This window comes from Drosophila biarmipes, chromosome 3R (assembly GCF_025231255.1).
Source record: "Drosophila biarmipes strain raj3 chromosome 3R, RU_DBia_V1.1, whole genome shotgun sequence".
Classification (NCBI taxonomy): domain Eukaryota; kingdom Metazoa; phylum Arthropoda; class Insecta; order Diptera; family Drosophilidae; genus Drosophila; species Drosophila biarmipes.
The window spans coordinates 24067881-24086278 of record NC_066616.1 but is presented as its reverse complement, the minus strand read 5'-3'; the positions used below and the strand labels follow the sequence as shown (position 1 = coordinate 24086278).

General features: G+C 41.9%; 1 protein-coding gene across 2 annotated transcripts in view; it reads right to left on the bottom strand.

Moving 5' to 3' along the window:
• The window catches only part of LOC108024816 (limbic system-associated membrane protein), a 141507-nt gene that overhangs the window by 65157 nt on the left and 57952 nt on the right, over nt 1-18398 (bottom strand). For both annotated transcript variants that reach the window (XM_050888654.1, XM_050888655.1), the window contains exon 3: nt 13383-13919. In XM_050888654.1, the coding sequence (XP_050744611.1) occupies nt 13383-13608 (226 nt within the window). In that variant the 5' untranslated portion in view covers nt 13609-13919. The remainder of the gene's footprint in view (nt 1-13382; nt 13920-18398) is intronic.

The following is an 18398-nucleotide window of genomic DNA, read 5'->3' as shown; positions in this document are numbered from 1 at the left end:
TGAATTTATTATTGCAACAACCACCGACCGAGCAATGGCGCAGTGTGGCCAAAGTGCTTTTGATATTGTCGCCAATATAAACATTTTATCATAAAGAGATTAGACGCCGATAAGCGCAGTTGAGGAGAGCAAACAGTGGCGCATGGAAAATGAGGAAAGCCCTGCCTTGAGATGCCCGGCTCCCCGCATCCTGGACTCTTTGTGCCAGGGCCCTGATTTACGGCTTCCTGATGCCAGTGCCAAACAATGCCCGGCAATTTCCCCATGCGGTGAAATTAATTTGAAGCATTTGCAGGCCCAGCCCGCCCACAACAAGGGGAGGTGGTTGTTGGGTAGGTGGGTAGGTGGAAAAGTGCAGCTGAATGGTTCCCAGCCAACTGCAGGGCAGCCGTAAAATGGCCACGTCCCAGGGGCCACACCAGGATTCCTGAGACCGGAGTGAAGGACTGGAGGACTGCTGGATTGGCGGAGGGCGGATGGAGGCCATCTGTTTGCCCAACGGGCGAGCTTGAGTGCTGGCCTGCTGCTGCTCCTGCTGCTCCTGCTGCACTCACTGTCAGTTAAATCCCGGCGCTGCATTACGACAACCTTTCCTCTGTTTCAACCGCCCTGCCACCCCCGAATGTCTGAAGATAAAGCTGCAAAAATATTTTAACCTCCTTTGGAAGCATGTCGGATGTCGGGGCAGGACACACCGGGCAACACCCAACACCCTGGTCCTGGCCCACACCCAATCCCAATCCCTGGGCCACAAGTAGCCCGCAGTGCCAGCTCATTGTTGCCAATGATGATGATCATGATGATGAGGAAGCTGCTCCGCCTGCACTAAGCAATGTTTTGCTGTGTGTTGTGGCTGTTTTCATATTTTATTTGCGGCCCGAAAAGAAAGAGATACAAATGCCCTGCCATGTCCACCTGCAAGTCCATGTCAATTTGCCTGAAGTGCTCCAAAGAGCTTGAAGAGCTGACAAAGCCAGTGCCAAACGCGCTGCAAATTAAAATTGCCCAGCCGCTGTGGCATAATGAAATGGCTCTCTGGCTCTGTTTTAAGCCGGGACAAAGAAGGGGGAAAGCCCGGGATTTTAATGAAGCTCCCTGGCAGTACTTGGTAAGCGGAGACCGAGTCACTTTATTTTATTAGAAACCTGTTTGCCCGGCATTTGCACACAAATTAAATATGGTGCGCAGCTACAGCAAAGTGGTTTCCGCCGCCGCTGCCATCATTACCATTACCATTTGCCAGGGCCAATTCAATCAGCCCAGTTAGCAGCTCAAAGCCAACTTTGCAGACACGTTAATCGGGGCCAAACACAATTTCTTCATTTGCCGCTCTCAACTTTTTAATATCACCTCAAAGATGATGATGATGAGGTTGCCAACCCCGAGTCCCCCAGGACTCGGGCAACAAGTCCCGGTCGCTCCTGCCCCAAGAGTGCTGCCACACATGCACTCGATGGCCCATAAGCGGCACATTGCCCCAGGCTCTGCGTTTAAGTGCGATTCCATCTCTGGCCTTAAATGCTGCAATAAACTGGAATCGCTTTCACTCGACTGGGGCGACGTGGCAGGGGATAACTCGGCTGTGACTAATGTCAGCTCCTGACATTCATGGCAATAAAATTTCACTCCTTACATCATGTCAACCGCCTCTCACCCCGCCACTCGATGGTGGGTTTATGTTTATGATTTAATTGTCAATAAAATAATCATTTGCAAGCCTTTTGCCACTGCAACCGCAGTACGTGCCAAACAGAGTTGAAGCAAATTTTTACCAATAAGGGAATGTGGCAAGAGGGAATGGGGCAGATCGAAGCCGCAGACAACAACATGGGGCACTGGGAAAAATAAAAGAAAAATTAAATTTCAGTATGAATTATAAAGATATAAATATAAATAATAATATTAATATAAAAGAAGAACATAGTAATATAGAATAAGTTTCCCAAAAATCATAATAATTTGCCAAGACTTAGAACTTCCTCCTAAGATATGATTATCATTAGTCAAGTCTAAGTTAAAATTTTTTTTTTTGTTATAAAAAAGTAATATATTTCCCTCTTTTAGTCTTCTGAGGGCATCATAAATCCTAACAATACCGTCTAAGCTTATCCCCGGTCATTTGCCAACCATTTTCAACCCCTCCCAGCACCTCCGGTCTATAATTCATTATTAATTCATAATTTTGAGAACAAAAGCTGGTTATTTCTTTGTGTGTAAAGCAGAGCCAAAATAAACCGACTAAAACTGTAGGGCGACAGGAACTGAGGGTCCTGGCTGGCACTTAAGTTATTGACGAGATAAAGTTGAGGATTTTGTGTGCATTTTTGTGAAGTGCCAGCCGAAGCCCATAATGACGGAGCTCGAGAGTTGGCTGGCGAGTGGAGGAGCATGGAGATGGGCCAAGGGTTACAGTGGGTGGTGGCACATAGGGCTGGTATGCAGGAAGCCGGGAAGCTGGCTGGCTGAGATGATGGCGTTGACGTTGATATTGTCGACAGTTTTGATGCCGCTGCCGGCAGACTCACGTAGGGAGATGAAGCAATATGTGCCGGGCTGAAGGCACTGAGTGTCTCGTCCTTCCTAGCCATATACTCGTATGTGTGCTGCTGTGTGTGCTGGCAGGTCTAGTCTGTTTGCTCAAATGCTGCTCCTTTGCTCATGACACCAGAAGCAGGACAACAGCCAAATCAAACAGGCCAAAAAGAAGGCGAGGGAAACCAATAAAAAGCCAAGCGAAACGGAGGCGGAAAAGAAAACATTGTGGCCAAGCGGCAGTGCCAACGTCCCCAAGCATGCACAGTAAAAAATATCTTTTAGTTATTGAAAATATTTATTATAACTTTCCAGATTTATTTTTAATAAAATTTTATTTTAATAGCCATATAAAAACACCCACATAATAGTTTGTCAAATAAAAATGTTAAAAATTGTGTAGACATCTTATGATATATATTTTTTATACCCAAAACAATGCTACCCAAACATATATCAATGACTACATTTGAATATGTATTCTGCCAATAAATGCTTTAAATTATTGGACAGGAATTAATGTGCGTACGACCACAGATCATAAATATTTCGAATATTATTTAAAGAGCTCTTGGCATTTGATATATGATTATGGAATGGCTTATTAAGGTGATTGATTATTTCTCCGTGTACATGTAGGCATCGCCTCATCGATTTTCACTTGAGCCTTAAACGAGACGGGGAAATTCTCTGGAGTCGCACAAACAAATGCGCGTAAATTTTGCTTAGCGCGCAATTCAAGTGCAAATACTTGACACCGCCGCACCTAAACTGGGGAAAAGTGGGAAAATCGGGAAGGGGCGGGAGGTTATGAGGTGGAAAATGGGTGGGAGTGATGGATGAATACCCGGCCCACTCGGTCTTGCAATGCCATCAACTCGAGGCCTCAAGAGCCTCTCGATGCGTCCTTCGTCCTCCTCCCCCTCCTCCTCGCTCCCACGTCACACGTCAATATCCTTTTTGTGGTTTTCTCCTGTTTTGTTTTGCCACCCAACCCCTTCGCCCCGAAAAACATTGGCAACTTTTCCGCCTCATCTGCCACTGGCATTCCACCCATTATCGTTTGTTTTAACCAAGTTTTGCACTGCCTGATGTCTGATTTATTTGCATTTGGGTTGCGGTCCATGCAGTTAATAAATTTCACTTACCCACTCAGACACACATGTGTGTATACTAAAGCGTTATCTAACTGGGGAAAAAGTGGGGATGGCAGAACAACTTTTGCGAGTATCCAAAGTTTTGGGGTTAAAGTTTGGCTGGTGCGGCAACTTACCTATGTCAAATTGATTAGTTGATTCGGACAGCTGAATCCGAATCTCTACCGTTTTTCCCCCGGGCCGATTGGGGGGGATCGGATGCAGATAATTTGATTGTGTGATTTATGTCACAATATATATTCAACATTAATGAAGACGAAGGAGATTTGTGGTTGGCAAATGCGAACTTTATCTGCCAGGCGTTTTGCACTTCATTAATTGTGGAAAAATGCTGAACGAAGCACCGGAAAAACAGGGGGCGGAGTGCAGTCGACAACCGCAAATGCAAATGCAAATTCAAATATTTGCAAAAGCGGAGCTGCGATGTCTGTTAACTGGACTGCAAGCCAAAACTAATTGTTACTGACACTCGCAGTTTGCCAAAGCGCCAGACAAAAAGGTCCTGGAGCAATTGAAAAACGCCGGCAATCCGTGGAGTTCTCGAATGCCAGGGAACGAGAGCTCTCCCATAGACAAAGTAAAGTTATTTGCGGTTCATTATTCACTTTTGGATTTTATTTCCTTGCGGTGCTCGTCCCCGGATCCTGGGCACGATCGAAGACAGTGATGGACAGCAGATTGAAGTCCGGTCGAAACACGTTCCCCCACGCCGTTGCCCTTCTGTTCTGTGTGAAATGCTCGAGTGCAAAAGCTGCAGCCAGCAAAAGCTGCATGCAAAATGACCTGACAATGGACCCTTGCCCAGCGAATATTTGGGAATTCGAACCAGGACGAGACGACGTTTAAATTGGGAATTTTTGCTTGGCTGCATTCAAAGCAGCAAAGCAGCAATCGAGGAGCATTTTTGCTCTTTGCTTATTCATCTAGCAAGTTGAAAAATAAATTAATAATGCGTTCTTGCCACTGACGGCAGCTGCAACCGCACGGGAAGGCGGGAAATTGGGGGGAAAGTCGGTGGAAAACGGCACTGGGACACTGTCGGGGACTTGGAAAATTCGTGCTGAGCTTTTTTGCGCGCACTCCCTATATATATATATATATATATGTATGCACTTTATATCTGACTCGTCTCCAAGTCCATGACCACGTCCATCTACATCTTCTTCCCAATTTTTTTTGCCTCTCCAACTCCAACCGACACCCCTGGCCCTAAAATTTAATTGCATCTTTTTCAACAATTCTAGCACGAAATGAAAATTCATGCAAACGTTGGCAGATAAAAACGGAATCCCAAAACCATTCCCTCCGCAAAAGGGAAGGCAGGATGAGGATGCGAATGGCCAGAGGAATTTAAGCTTTCAGTTTAGTTCAGTCAAGATATGAATACTAATAGCCACTGGAATGTTTGAGTAGCCAAAGGACATTGCACCGCCGCATCCCTAGATGTTCTCCGAAGGAAGTAACTCGGCCAGATCCCAAGACACTGAGGATTCCGGCTCCCTGCTCTCTGCTCCCAGGGCTCCTTTGGCTGGCAATGTCATTACTCTTATTTGATTCCGTGGACATTCGCATAAATGTCAGATTGAGTTTATGCACAGGCAAAAGTTGAGTCCTTGAATTGCACCCACTGCCGGCCATATTTAAATGCAAAAAGGCCTCGGACCGGCGACCGTTGGTCCTGAGACAAAAACGTGGCGAAGAAAAGCAATTAGCGAAATTAATTGCTCAAGTTTCGCTTTGAAATATTCATCCGTGAGATTAATTCGCCGGCCGACAAAGCTCCGTCATCGAGCATCACCATCACCACCAGCCTCGGCCTCGTCCTCGTCCCTTCCCGCAATTTGTGGCTTTGTCAATTGAATGGCTTTGCGGCCGAGCCCGCTGATTGACTTGACTTTACCCGACTAGACTCGACTTGACTTGGCCCTCTTGCACGCGATTGCATTGGCAATTGCCAGGGGCCGCCCACCTGGGAGGATCAGAGGTGCCGATGCCGGCCATGGCCACGGATTGTGGAAGGTCTTAAAATCATGGATTATCTTCGGGATATCTCTTTGAAATCGTGGTTGAATTTCCTATTATTCTGCATTCAAATATTTCTTTTCAAGGAGGGTCAAATTTTAAACCCATTTTCATGCTCGATTTTTCCGTAATTCCCATGTCTTTTAGAATAGGACCCCAAAACTGCACTTCTAGATTCCATATCTTCGGTAATTGGATCCCGATTTAAACGTGGGATGCCTTTTTGACATTGTGGTTGAATTTCCTATCATTCTGCATTCAAATATTCCTTTTCAAAGGTGGTCACATTTTTGACCAGTTTTCATGTTGGATTTTTCCGTAATTCCCATGTCTTTCAGAATGGGTCCCCAAAACTGCACTTCTGCATTCCATAACTTAGGTAATTGGATCCCGATTTAAACGTGGGATGCCTTTTTGAAATCGTGGATGAATTTCCTATTATTCTGCATCCAAATATTTCTATTCAAGGGGGGTCACATTTTTCACCTATTTTCATGTTGGATTTTTCCGTAGTTTCCATGTCTTCAAGAGTGGGGCCCTAAAACTGCACTTCTAGATTCCATGTCTTGTGTAATTGGATCCCGATTTAAACGTGGGATGCCTTTTTGAAATCGTGGATGAATTTCCTATTATCCTGCATCCAAATATTTCTATTCAAGGAGGGTCACATTTTTAACCCATTTTCATGTTGGGTTTTTCCGTAATTCCCACGTCTTTCATAATGGGGCCCCAAAACTGCACTTCTACATTCCATAACTTAGGTAATTGTATTCCGATTCAGACGTGGGACTCCTTTTTGAAATCGTGGATGAATTTCCTATTATCAAATATTTCTATTCAAGGAGGGTCACATTTTTAACCCATTTTCATGTTGGATTTTTCCGTAGGTTCCATGTCTTTCAGAGTGGGGCCCCAAAACTGCACTTCTAGATTCCATAACTTGGGTACTTGGATACCGATTTAAACGTGGGATACCTTTTTGAAATCGTGAATGAATTTCCTATTTTTATGCATTCAAATATTCCTTTTTAAGGGGGGTCACATTTTTAACCCATTTTCATGCGTTTTTGCGTAATTCCCATGTCTTTCAGAATAGGACCCCAAAACTGCACTTCTAGATTCCATAACTTGGGTAATTGGATCCCGATTTAAACGTGGGATGCCTTTTTGAAATCGTGGATGAATTTCCTATTATTCTGCATCCAAATATTTCTATTCAAGGGGGATCACATTTTTAACCCATTTTCATGTTGGGTTTTTCCGTAATTCCCACGTCTTTCATAATGGGGCCCCAAAACTGCACTTCTACATTCCATAACTTAGGTAATTGTATTCCGATTCAGACGTGGGATTCCTTTTTGAAATCGTGGATGAATTTCCTATTATCCTGCATCCAAATATTTCTATTCAAGGAGGGTCACATTTTTAACCCATTTTCATGTTGGATTTTTCCGTAGGTTCCATGTCTTTCAGAGTGGGGCCCCAAAACTGCACTTCTAGATTCCATAACTTGGGTAATTGGATCCCGATTTAAACGTGGGATGCCTTTTTGACATTGTGGTTGAATTTCCTATCATTCTGCATTCAAATATTCCTTTTCAAAGGTGGTCACATTTTTGACCAGTTTTCATGTTGGATTTTTCCGTAATTCCCATGTCTTTCAGAGTGGGGCCCTAAAATTGCAGTTCTACATCCCATAACTTGGGTAATTGGATCCCGATTTAAACGTGGGATGCCTTTTTGAAATCGTGGATGAATTCCCTATTATTCTGCATCCAAATATTTCTATTCAAGGGGGATCACATTTTTAACCCATTCTCATGTTGGATTTTTCCGTAATTCACATGCCTTTCAGAATGGGGCCCTAAAATTGCAGTTCTACATCCCATAACTTGGGTAATTGGATCCCGATTTAAACGTGGGATGCCTTTTTGAAATCGTGGATGAATTTCCTATTTTTCTGCATTCAAATATTCTTTTTTAAGGGGGATCACATTTTTAACCCATTCTCATGTTGGATTTTTCCGTAATTCCCATGTCTTTCAGAATGGGGCCCCAAAACTGCACTTCTAGATTCCATAACTTGGGTAATTGGATCCCGATTTAAACGTGGGATGCCTTTTTGAAATCGTGGATGAATTTCCTATTATTCTGCATCCAAATATTTTTATTCAAGGAGGGTCACATTTTTAACCCATTTTCATGTTGGGTTTTTCCGTAATTCCCATGTCTTTCAGAATAGGACCCCAAAACTGCACTTCTAGATTCCATAACTTGGGTAATTGGATCCCGATTTAAACGTGGGATGCCTTTTTGAAATCGTGGATGAATTTCCTATTATTCTGCATCCAAATATTTTTATTCAAGGAGGGTCACATTTTTAACCCATTTTCATGTTGGGTTTTTCCGTAATTCCCATGTCTTTCAGAGTGGGGCCCCAAAACTGCACTTCTAGATTCCATAACTTGGGTAATTGGATCCCGATTTAAACGTGGGATGCCTTTTTGAAATTGTGGTTGAATTTCCTATCATTCTGCATTCAAATATTTCTATTCAAGGGGGATCACATTTTTAACCCATTTTCATGTTGGATTTTTCCGTAATTCCCATGTCTTTCAGAATGGGGCCCCAAAACTGCACTTCTAGATTCCACAACTTGGGTAATTGGATGCCGATTTAAACGTGGGATGCCTTTTTGAAATCGTGGATGAATTTCCTATTATTCTGCATCCAAATATTTTTATTCAAGGAGGGTCACATTTTTAACCCATTTTCATGTTGGGTTTTTCCGTAATTCCCATGTCTTTCAGAATGGGGCCCCAAAACTGCACTTCTAGATTCCATAACTTGGGTAATTGGATGCCGATTTAAACGTGGGATGCCTTTTTGAAATCGTGGATGAATTTCCTATTTTTATGCATTCAAATATTCCTTTTTAAGGGGGGTCACATTTTTAACCCATTTTCATGCGTTTTTGCGTAATTCCCATGTCTTTCAGAATAGGACCCCAAAACTGCACTCCTAGATTCCATAACTTGGGTAATTGGATGCCGATTTAAACGTGGGATGCCTTTTTGAAATCGTGGATGAATTTCCTATTATTCTGCATCCAAATATTTTTATTCAAGGAGGGTCACATTTTTAACCCATTTTCATGTTGGGTTTTTCCGTAATTCCCATGTCTTTCAGAATAGGACCCCAAAACTGCACTTCTAGATTCCATGTCTTGGGTAATTGGATCCCGATTTAAACGTGGGATGCCTTTTTGAAATCGTGGATGAATTTCCTATTATTCTGCATCCAAATATTTCTATTCAAGGAGGGTCACATTTTTAACCCATTTTCATGTTGGATTTTTCCGTAGTTCCCTTTCAGAGTGGGGCCCCAAAACTGCACTTCTAGATTCCATAACTTGGGTAATTGGATCCCGATTTAAACGTGGGATGCCTTTTTGAAATCGTGGATGAATTTCCTATTATTCTGCCTTTTTGAAATCGTGGATGAATTTCCTATTATTCTGCATCCAAATATTTCTATTCAAGGAGGGTCACATTTTTAACCCATTTTCATGTTGGATTTTTCCGTAGTTCCCTTTCAGAGTGGGGCCCCAAAACTGCACTTCTAGATTCCATAACTTGGGTAATTGGATCCCGATTTAAACGTGGGATGCCTTTTTGAAATCGTGGATGAATTTCCTATTATTCTGCCTTTTTGAAATCGTGGATGAATTTCCTATTATTCTGCATCCAAATATTTCTATTCAAGGGGGATCACATTTTTAACCCATTTTCATGTTGGATTTTTCCGTAATTCACATGCCTTTCAGAATGGGGCCCTAAAATTGCAGTTCTACATCCCATAACTTGGGTAATTGGATCCCGATTTAAACGTGGGATGCCTTTTTGAAATCGTGGATGAATTTCCTATTTTTCTGCATTCAAATATTCTTTTTTAAGGGGGATCACATTTTTAACCCATTCTCATGTTGGATTTTTCCGTAATTCCCATGTCTTTCAGAATGGGGCCCCAAAACTGCACTTCTAGATTCCATAACTTGGGTAATTGGATCCCGATTTAAACGTGGGATGCCTTTTTGAAATCGTGGATGAATTTCCTATTATTCTGCATCCAAATATTTTTATTCAAGGAGGGTCACATTTTTAACCCATTTTCATGTTGGGTTTTTCCGTAATTCCCATGTCTTTCAGAATAGGACCCCAAAACTGCACTTCTAGATTCCATAACTTGGGTAATTGGATCCCGATTTAAACGTGGGATGCCTTTTTGAAATCGTGGATGAATTTCCTATTATTCTGCATCCAAATATTTTTATTCAAGGAGGGTCACATTTTTAACCCATTTTCATGTTGGGTTTTTCCGTAATTCCCATGTCTTTCAGAGTGGGGCCCCAAAACTGCACTTCTAGATTCCATAACTTGGGTAATTGGATCCCGATTTAAACGTGGGATGCCTTTTTGAAATTGTGGTTGAATTTCCTATCATTCTGCATTCAAATATTTCTATTCAAGGGGGATCACATTTTTAACCCATTTTCATGTTGGATTTTTCCGTAATTCCCATGTCTTTCAGAATGGGGCCCCAAAACTGCACTTCTAGATTCCACAACTTGGGTAATTGGATGCCGATTTAAACGTGGGATGCCTTTTTGAAATCGTGGATGAATTTCCTATTATTCTGCATCCAAATATTTTTATTCAAGGAGGGTCACATTTTTAACCCATTTTCATGTTGGGTTTTTCCGTAATTCCCATGTCTTTCAGAATGGGGCCCCAAAACTGCACTTCTAGATTCCATAACTTGGGTAATTGGATGCCGATTTAAACGTGGGATGCCTTTTTGAAATCGTGGATGAATTTCCTATTTTTATGCATTCAAATATTCCTTTTTAAGGGGGGTCACATTTTTAACCCATTTTCATGCGTTTTTGCGTAATTCCCATGTCTTTCAGAATAGGACCCCAAAACTGCACTTCTAGATTCCATAACTTGGGTAATTGGATGCCGATTTAAACGTGGGATGCCTTTTTGAAATCGTGGATGAATTTCCTATTATTCTGCATCCAAATATTTTTATTCAAGGAGGGTCACATTTTTAACCCATTTTCATGTTGGGTTTTTCCGTAATTCCCATGTCTTTCAGAATAGGACCCCAAAACTGCACTTCTAGATTCCATGTCTTGGGTAATTGGATCCCGATTTAAACGTGGGATGCCTTTTTGAAATCGTGGATGAATTTCCTATTATTCTGCATCCAAATATTTCTATTCAAGGAGGGTCACATTTTTAACCCATTTTCATGTTGGATTTTTCCGTAGTTCCCTTTCAGAGTGGGGCCCCAAAACTGCACTTCTAGATTCCATAACTTGGGTAATTGGATCCCGATTTAAACGTGGGATGCCTTTTTGAAATCGTGGATGAATTTCCTATTATTCTGCCTTTTTGAAATCGTGGATGAATTTCCTATTATTCTGCATCCAAATATTTCTATTCAAGGAGGGTCACATTTTTAACCCATTTTCATGTTGGATTTTTCCGTAGTTCCCTTTCAGAGTGGGGCCCCAAAACTGCACTTCTAGATTCCATAACTTGGGTAATTGGATCCCGATTTAAACGTGGGATGCCTTTTTGAAATCGTGGATGAATTTCCTATTATTCTGCCTTTTTGAAATCGTGGATGAATTTCCTATTATTCTGCATTCAAATATTCTTTTTTAAGGGGGGTCACATTTTTAACCCATTTTCATGTTGGGTTTTTCCGTAATTCCCATGTTTTTCAGAGTGGGGCCCCAAAACTGCACTTCTAGATTCCATGTCTTGGGTAATTGGATCCCGATTTAAACGTGGGATGCCTTTTTGAAATCGTGGATGAATTTCCTATTATTCTGCATCCAAATATTTCTATTCAAGGAGGGTCACATTTTTAACCCATTTTCATGTTGGATTTTTCCGTAGTTCCCTTTCAGAGTGGGGCCCCAAAACTGCACTTCTAGATTCCATAACTTGGGTAATTGGATCCCGATTTAAACGTGGGATGCCTTTTTGAAATCGTGGATGAATTTCCTATTATTCTGCCTTTTTGAAATCGTGGATGAATTTCCTATTATTCTGCATCCAAATATTTCTATTCAAGGGGGATCACATTTTTAACCCATTTTCATGTTGGATTTTTCCGTAGTTCCCTTTCAGAGTGGGGCCCCAAAACTGCACTTCTAGATTCCATAACTTGGGTAATTGGATCCCGACTTAAACGTGGGATGCCTTTTTGAAATTGTGGTTGAATTTCCTATCATTCTGCATTCAAATATTCCTTTTCAAAGGTGGTCACATTTTTGACCAGTTTTCATGTTGGATTTTTCCGTAATTCCCATGTCTTTCAGAGTGGGGCCCTAAAATTGCAGTTCTACATCCCATAACTTGGGTAATTGGATCCCGATTTAAACGTGGGATGCCTTTTTGAAATCGTGGATGAATTTCCTATTATTCTGCATTCAAATATTCTTTTTTAAGGGGGGTCACATTTTTAACCCATTTTCATGTTGGGTTTTTCCGTAATTCCCATGTCTTTCAGAATAGGACCCCAAAACTGCACTTCTAGATTCCATGTCTTGGGTAATTGGATCCCGATTTAAACGTGGGATGCCTTTTTGAAATCGTGGATGAATTTCCTATTATTCTGCATCCAAATATTTCTATTCAAGGAGGGTCACATTTTTAACCCATTTTCATGTTGGATTTTTCCGTAGTTCCCTTTCAGAGTGGGGCCCCAAAACTGCACTTCTAGATTCCATAACTTGGGTAATTGGATCCCGATTTAAACGTGGGATGCCTTTTTGAAATTGTGGTTGAATTTCCTGTCATTCTGCATTCAAATATTCCTTTTCAAAGGTGGTCACATTTTTAACCCATTCTCATGTTGGATTTTTCCGTAATTCCCATGTCTTTCAGAATGGGGCCCTAAAATTGCAGTTCTACATCCCATAACTTGGGTAATTGGATCCCGATTTAAACGTGGGATGCCTTTTTGAAATCGTGGATGAATTTCCTATTTTTCTGCATTCAAATATTCTTTTTTAAGGGGGATCACATTTTTAACCCATTCTCATGTTGGATTTTTCCGTAATTCCCATGTCTTTCAGAATGGGGCCCCAAAACTGCACTTCTAGATTCCATAACTTAGGTAATTGGATCCCGATTTAAACGTGGGATGCCTTTTTGAAATCGTGGATGAATTTCCTATTATTCTGCATTTAAATATTCTTTTTTAAGAGGGGTCACATTTTTAAACCATTTTCATGTTGGGTTTTTCCGTAATTCCCTATTATTCTGCATTTAAATATTCCTTTTTAAGAGGGGTCACATTTTTAAACCATTTTCATGTTGGGTTTTTCCGTAATTCCCATGTATTTCAGAATGGGGCCGCAAAGCTGCTCTTCTAGATTCCATAACTTGGGTAATTAGAATCGGATTTAAACGCGGGAATTTATTTTATTCTCTAACAATCTACATCTGTTAACTGGTTACCTAATTGGATAAGACCTCAAATGTGCCATGTAATATATGTTTTTTATATATTGTTTGGCTTTTAAATGGCTGATTAAGCAGGCCTTGCTGCATGTTATATAAGATGGCAACTGTCTCGTGTTCAACTTACCGCTCTCGAGGTGCAATGACACCACTGCGAAGGCCAGGAGCAGGATGTGGGGCAGGCTCCTCATCCGCCGATCGTGGATGTGTCCTGGCTGGCTAATTGTCCTCGCTTCAGCGGCCATTTTGCCGGAGTTGCTGTTCTTGTGGCAGCTGACGTTGCTGAAGGACTGGAATTTGTAAGCAATTCTGCTGCTGCTGCTTATGCTGCTCGGCGACTTAGTCAGGGGCATTGAATTAATTATTTCATTGCTGCACACGAATTTGCAGGCCGCAGATTGTGTTGCAAGCAATGGGAGACCCCTGCTTGCCGCTGTCCTGCGATTTCTTCCACTCGCACAACCACTTCGCTTCGCCTCGCCTCTGGCGACGTCTTCGACTGCAGCACTTACGGAATTTTAATTATTCAAAATAGGTTTTTAGCACAGCAGGCGGCAGGATAGCAGGATATTGCTACAGGTTCGCTTCGTGGTTGCGGGGCTGCACTGCTTTAATTGCTTGTTTTGCTGCAATGCATTTTCCTGGGGCGTTTGTAAATTTATAGCTGCAAAATACAAGGAAAACGATATGCGTTAGTTTTCTGCATGACCACAGAGAGTCCTTCGTGTTAGAGTGTGTGTCCTGGCGTTTGTCGGTGTGAGTTTTTGTCCGGATCTATGTGCTGGTGTCCTGTGTAATGCAGCTAAGCCGCCGTGCCCAAATATATAATTCCTATGCAAATAAGCGTGGCCCAACACTGAAATTTATGTGTGCACAGCGTTTTGCATATCTGCACACAGAATAGAGGCGACCGAGAGTGAGATACCCGAGTACACTCGAAGAAAGGAGGTTCTAAATTAATTTTACTTCAAATATAGTCTTAATTATAAAACTAAAATTTTTATTTTTATCAGTAATTTATAGATTATTTGTGTCTTTAAATTATTTTTAGGGAAAAATGTATCTTTCCCTACAAAAAAGCAAATCAAAAACCAAATAGTTATAAATGTTAAAAAAGGGGATTGTTGATTAACTAAACATTCTTAAAGGACTTAACACAATTTCAAACTTCGTATAACCATTTCCCATTTCCAAAAGGCTTTTAAATAAATTTAATTCATCTTTCACTCGAATAACCAATTTAGCAATAATTTTTCGCGTGTAAATATATCGTTTTTCACGTTCTAAATGACTAGTTTTGGGCAAATAAAGCCTGTCATCTTTTTTGTTAGTGCACATACGAACATTCGCATATACATTTGAGTCTTCTGTGACTTTTTTCCACAGGCGAATAAAACTCAAGCAGAGCGGAAAAAAATATAAACGACGGCAGGCAGGCAAAAAACAAAATGCCAACGCAGGACAAGCTGCCAAATTAACAGAAATTTGGATCGTAGCCCGAACTTTTGGTCTCCGCAGGATAGTGCCACAGGACACTCGCCTCCTTCCAATTTTGCAGTGACAGCAAGCCAACTGAAATAATCCCGCAAAATATTGTGTGCGCATTCTGGATTTGTTGTCTTTGATTTGGCGCGGTTTTTCCCCTATATATGGGGTTTCGCTCGCCGTTTTTTATATATGTACTGCCCGTGCAATCTCCCTACTTAACATGTTTTGGCAGTTGCGCAGGCTGGAGCCCGGCTCTGCCAATATGGGGCTCATAAACAATTCTATTAAAATAAATGTAGCATATTTATAAGGAGTCGCCGGCCGGAGTCGCACAAAGTGAAAGGAAAAGCAACTTAAATGCTTTATAAATCGACTTGAATTTGTTTTCCTTTTAGGCCCAATGTTATAGGTAGCAGGAAAAAAAAACAGCAAAGCAACAAATTTTGATGAAAGGCAGCGCAAAAAATATTGATAAAGAAGGGCCTCCGACGAAAGATGATTGATTTTATGGGTTCGGGACGAAACAAAAAAAAAGGAGGAGTAGCCTGAGCAAAATGATGATGGCCAGCAGCCGAGCAATGAGTGACCACTTGGCCAAGAGGCTGGGACAGGAAATACGCAAAAGTACACAAGGATATTACGTACCCAAAGCAGTACGAAATGCGGGACTTTTACGAGGATAAGAGTACGAGTATGTACGAGAGTAAGGCAAAAAAAATATAAGAAAAGACGAAAAACCCACCAAATGAAAATCGAAAACCAGGCCGCAAAAAGCAACCAAAACCACACACACAGAGGCAAAGGAGTAAGGGTGCGTATGAGAAAATTTGTGTATTTGCCATAAAATAATTTATCAATTGGAAAATTTCTAGACAGACTGCAGAGGGAGTGCGAGGACGAGCGGAGGTCCTGAAAGGAGTGAACCCAAGGACCGAGCTTGAGAAAGTGAGGGAAAAATGGCCAAGTATTTTCCTATCGCCATCCCCCATCTCGTCCTGCGTGCGAGTCCCTCTCTCTCTATGTGTGTGTGTTTGAGGGTAAAATTATGACAGGAGGAAATAAAAAAGCATAAATTTATTACCGAACCGAGGACGATGACTACTAAAACTTGGCCGCAGGCCCGTGGGGAGCACTCGGTGGAAAGTAAAGATCATAAATAATCGAAAGGGCGACAATATTGGCGCAGGACAATGACAATGAGGGGGTACCATGACGTTTTGTGGAGCATATAAATATCCTTCGATTCGATTCGTTTCGAATTAAAGAGGTTCAAAAGTGGCAGCGATGGGTGCGTGGGGAAGCGGGAATAATTGTACAACAATTTGGCGTAACAAGGATATCAAATTTGCACAAGCTGAAACCGAAGAGGAGACCGCGACAACGACAACGAAACAAAATAAAAAGGATAACGAGCACAATAAAAGAAATGAAATCGTAGCCCCCGAAACAGTTGCTAATTGGACAAAGCAACCGAAAAATGAAAGCCAAGCAACAAGAGGATATACGCGCCAAGGATTCCCGACCGCCGTGTGTGACCCAAAAGCCAAATCCCAAAGCTCTGTTCGTTCTTTTCTTGTATTTTTGCCTTCTATTCAAATGCAACCGGGACAGCGGGGGAAAAAAAACGAATATAACCGAAATGAAATAAAAGAGATTGGCTTAGTTAGGTCTAATTTCTCGGGCAGACAAAGTGCTTAAAAAATAATTACACGCCGGCAATCAGCAAGTTGCGCTGGCACAGGAAACAGGAAACGCCGGACACGCGACGTCATCCGTCCGTCCGTCCGTTCGTCTGTCTTTAACCTTCCGGTGGTGCTGGCTCCCATTTGGTGGTTCGGGCTGGTGGTGCTACTCGTTAGCAATTGACCGCTTGCTGGCACGTCAAATTCAATTTAGTTGCCGGGCCCCCGAAAACGCCATGCCGCAAATTCGCCAACTTACAAGTAATTAGGCAGCTCAACTGCAGCTGACCACGCCCTGCCGCCCACAAGGCGGCCAAAGGCCATCGGCACACACATACCTACTGCCACCAGAGCACACCCACACACAGATACAGCAAGGACACTCAGGACACGCGTCGTCAGCTGCTTTGCGTGGACGGCAGCATCGCTTGCTTGATTGTCATCGCCGCAGTGGCGTGTGGATGCAGCTGTAGATATGTAGGTACAGAGAGAGAAATGAGGTAGTTGGGGGAAAAAAAATAGTTAAAATGTGCAACATTTAGAACTGCAATTCAATATGGTTTTATACATGTTTCACAAAAAGTGCTTAGATTTTGTTTTAAGAACCAAAGAAGTGGATTAAGTTCTGGCATCTTTTTAAAATATGTCTAAAAGTATGCAGTGATTAATAGTAAAATAGAAAATAAAAAAGGCAATACAAATATGGATTTGAAACTTAAAATGTAAACTGTATTTTACAAGAACCAAGAAAATGTCTTGTTTTTCTGTATCACTTTTAAAGGTGTCAAAAAGTATGCAACAATAGTATTCCATGAGCCTTCAATGCTCAAAATAAAGTGTTGCATAATTTTAGGTACCCCAAAAAGCGATTTGAGGATTTCATTATGTAATTCTTTTGATTTATTTAGTTTCTAAGACAAAAATGCGTATTTCCCGCAGTGTACTTATATTTGTGGTGGCAGCCTGCAGTTTCAGTTGTCGTTGGCTAATTGCACATTGTCCGGAGATGGTCGCTGGCAGCTAGAAACCGTTCGCTTTCTTTGCCGCTCTCCGCCGCCTTTTTACGTGTTTGACATGCACTTCAGCCTGGGTAATTACCAATTTGCGGCGCCAATTTGGCTACCCATATCCGGCCCCACCAACGCGGGCCCTGCTCGTAGCGCAGCCAGCAAAATTTAATTAGTTTGCCATCCAAATGCTCTGTCTCTCGCCCACTCACTCCGCCGTTCAGTAGTCATCGTAGTCATCGCAAATGACACTTTTGCAACAAGGATAAGGAATACAAAATGTGTAAAAAGAAACAGGAGCAAAGGGCATTCGATGGCTGGCCGCAGGCGTCGCGCAATTATGAGCAATCGCAGCTATCCCTTTGACCCTTTGTAATCTTTTTAAAGGCAGGACATTGACGATGGCAACAGGAAGAAAAAAGCGAGCGTTTCGGGCCCAGTTTAATTTACTTCAAGTGGCCGTCAATTAATTTAATTTAAGCCTCTCGCACAAAGCATGATTACACTTTGACACTTTGACAACGCCGAGCTGCCGGCGATATCTGTGTATAGCAACAGAAGCGAATCGGGCCCGAAAGGGTTAACTAAAGGTTAACCTGGTTTTCGAGTTGCCAGGACAATCGAGGTCGCCTGCAGCCCCTCAGCCCCTGCCCAGCTCAAGCCAAACTTTAATTAAAGCCATCTCCTCCTGGAGCAGATATGTCGATGCACTTTCTCTCGAAATTATGCACAGTTTTTCAATAGTCACACACTGAGGGTGAATCAGGACACTTGGCCGCAAAAAGAGCTTTACACTGAGGGAATATAGAATGTTCTTAATTGAACAATACATTTTCTTATAAGCCTAAAACATTTTTCATTTGGAATAAATAAATTCAGAAATATAAATAGTGACAGTCTCGGTAATTAAAATATAGCGAGAAAGTACAACACAAACGATCCCATAAACTTGATTTATTATGATAT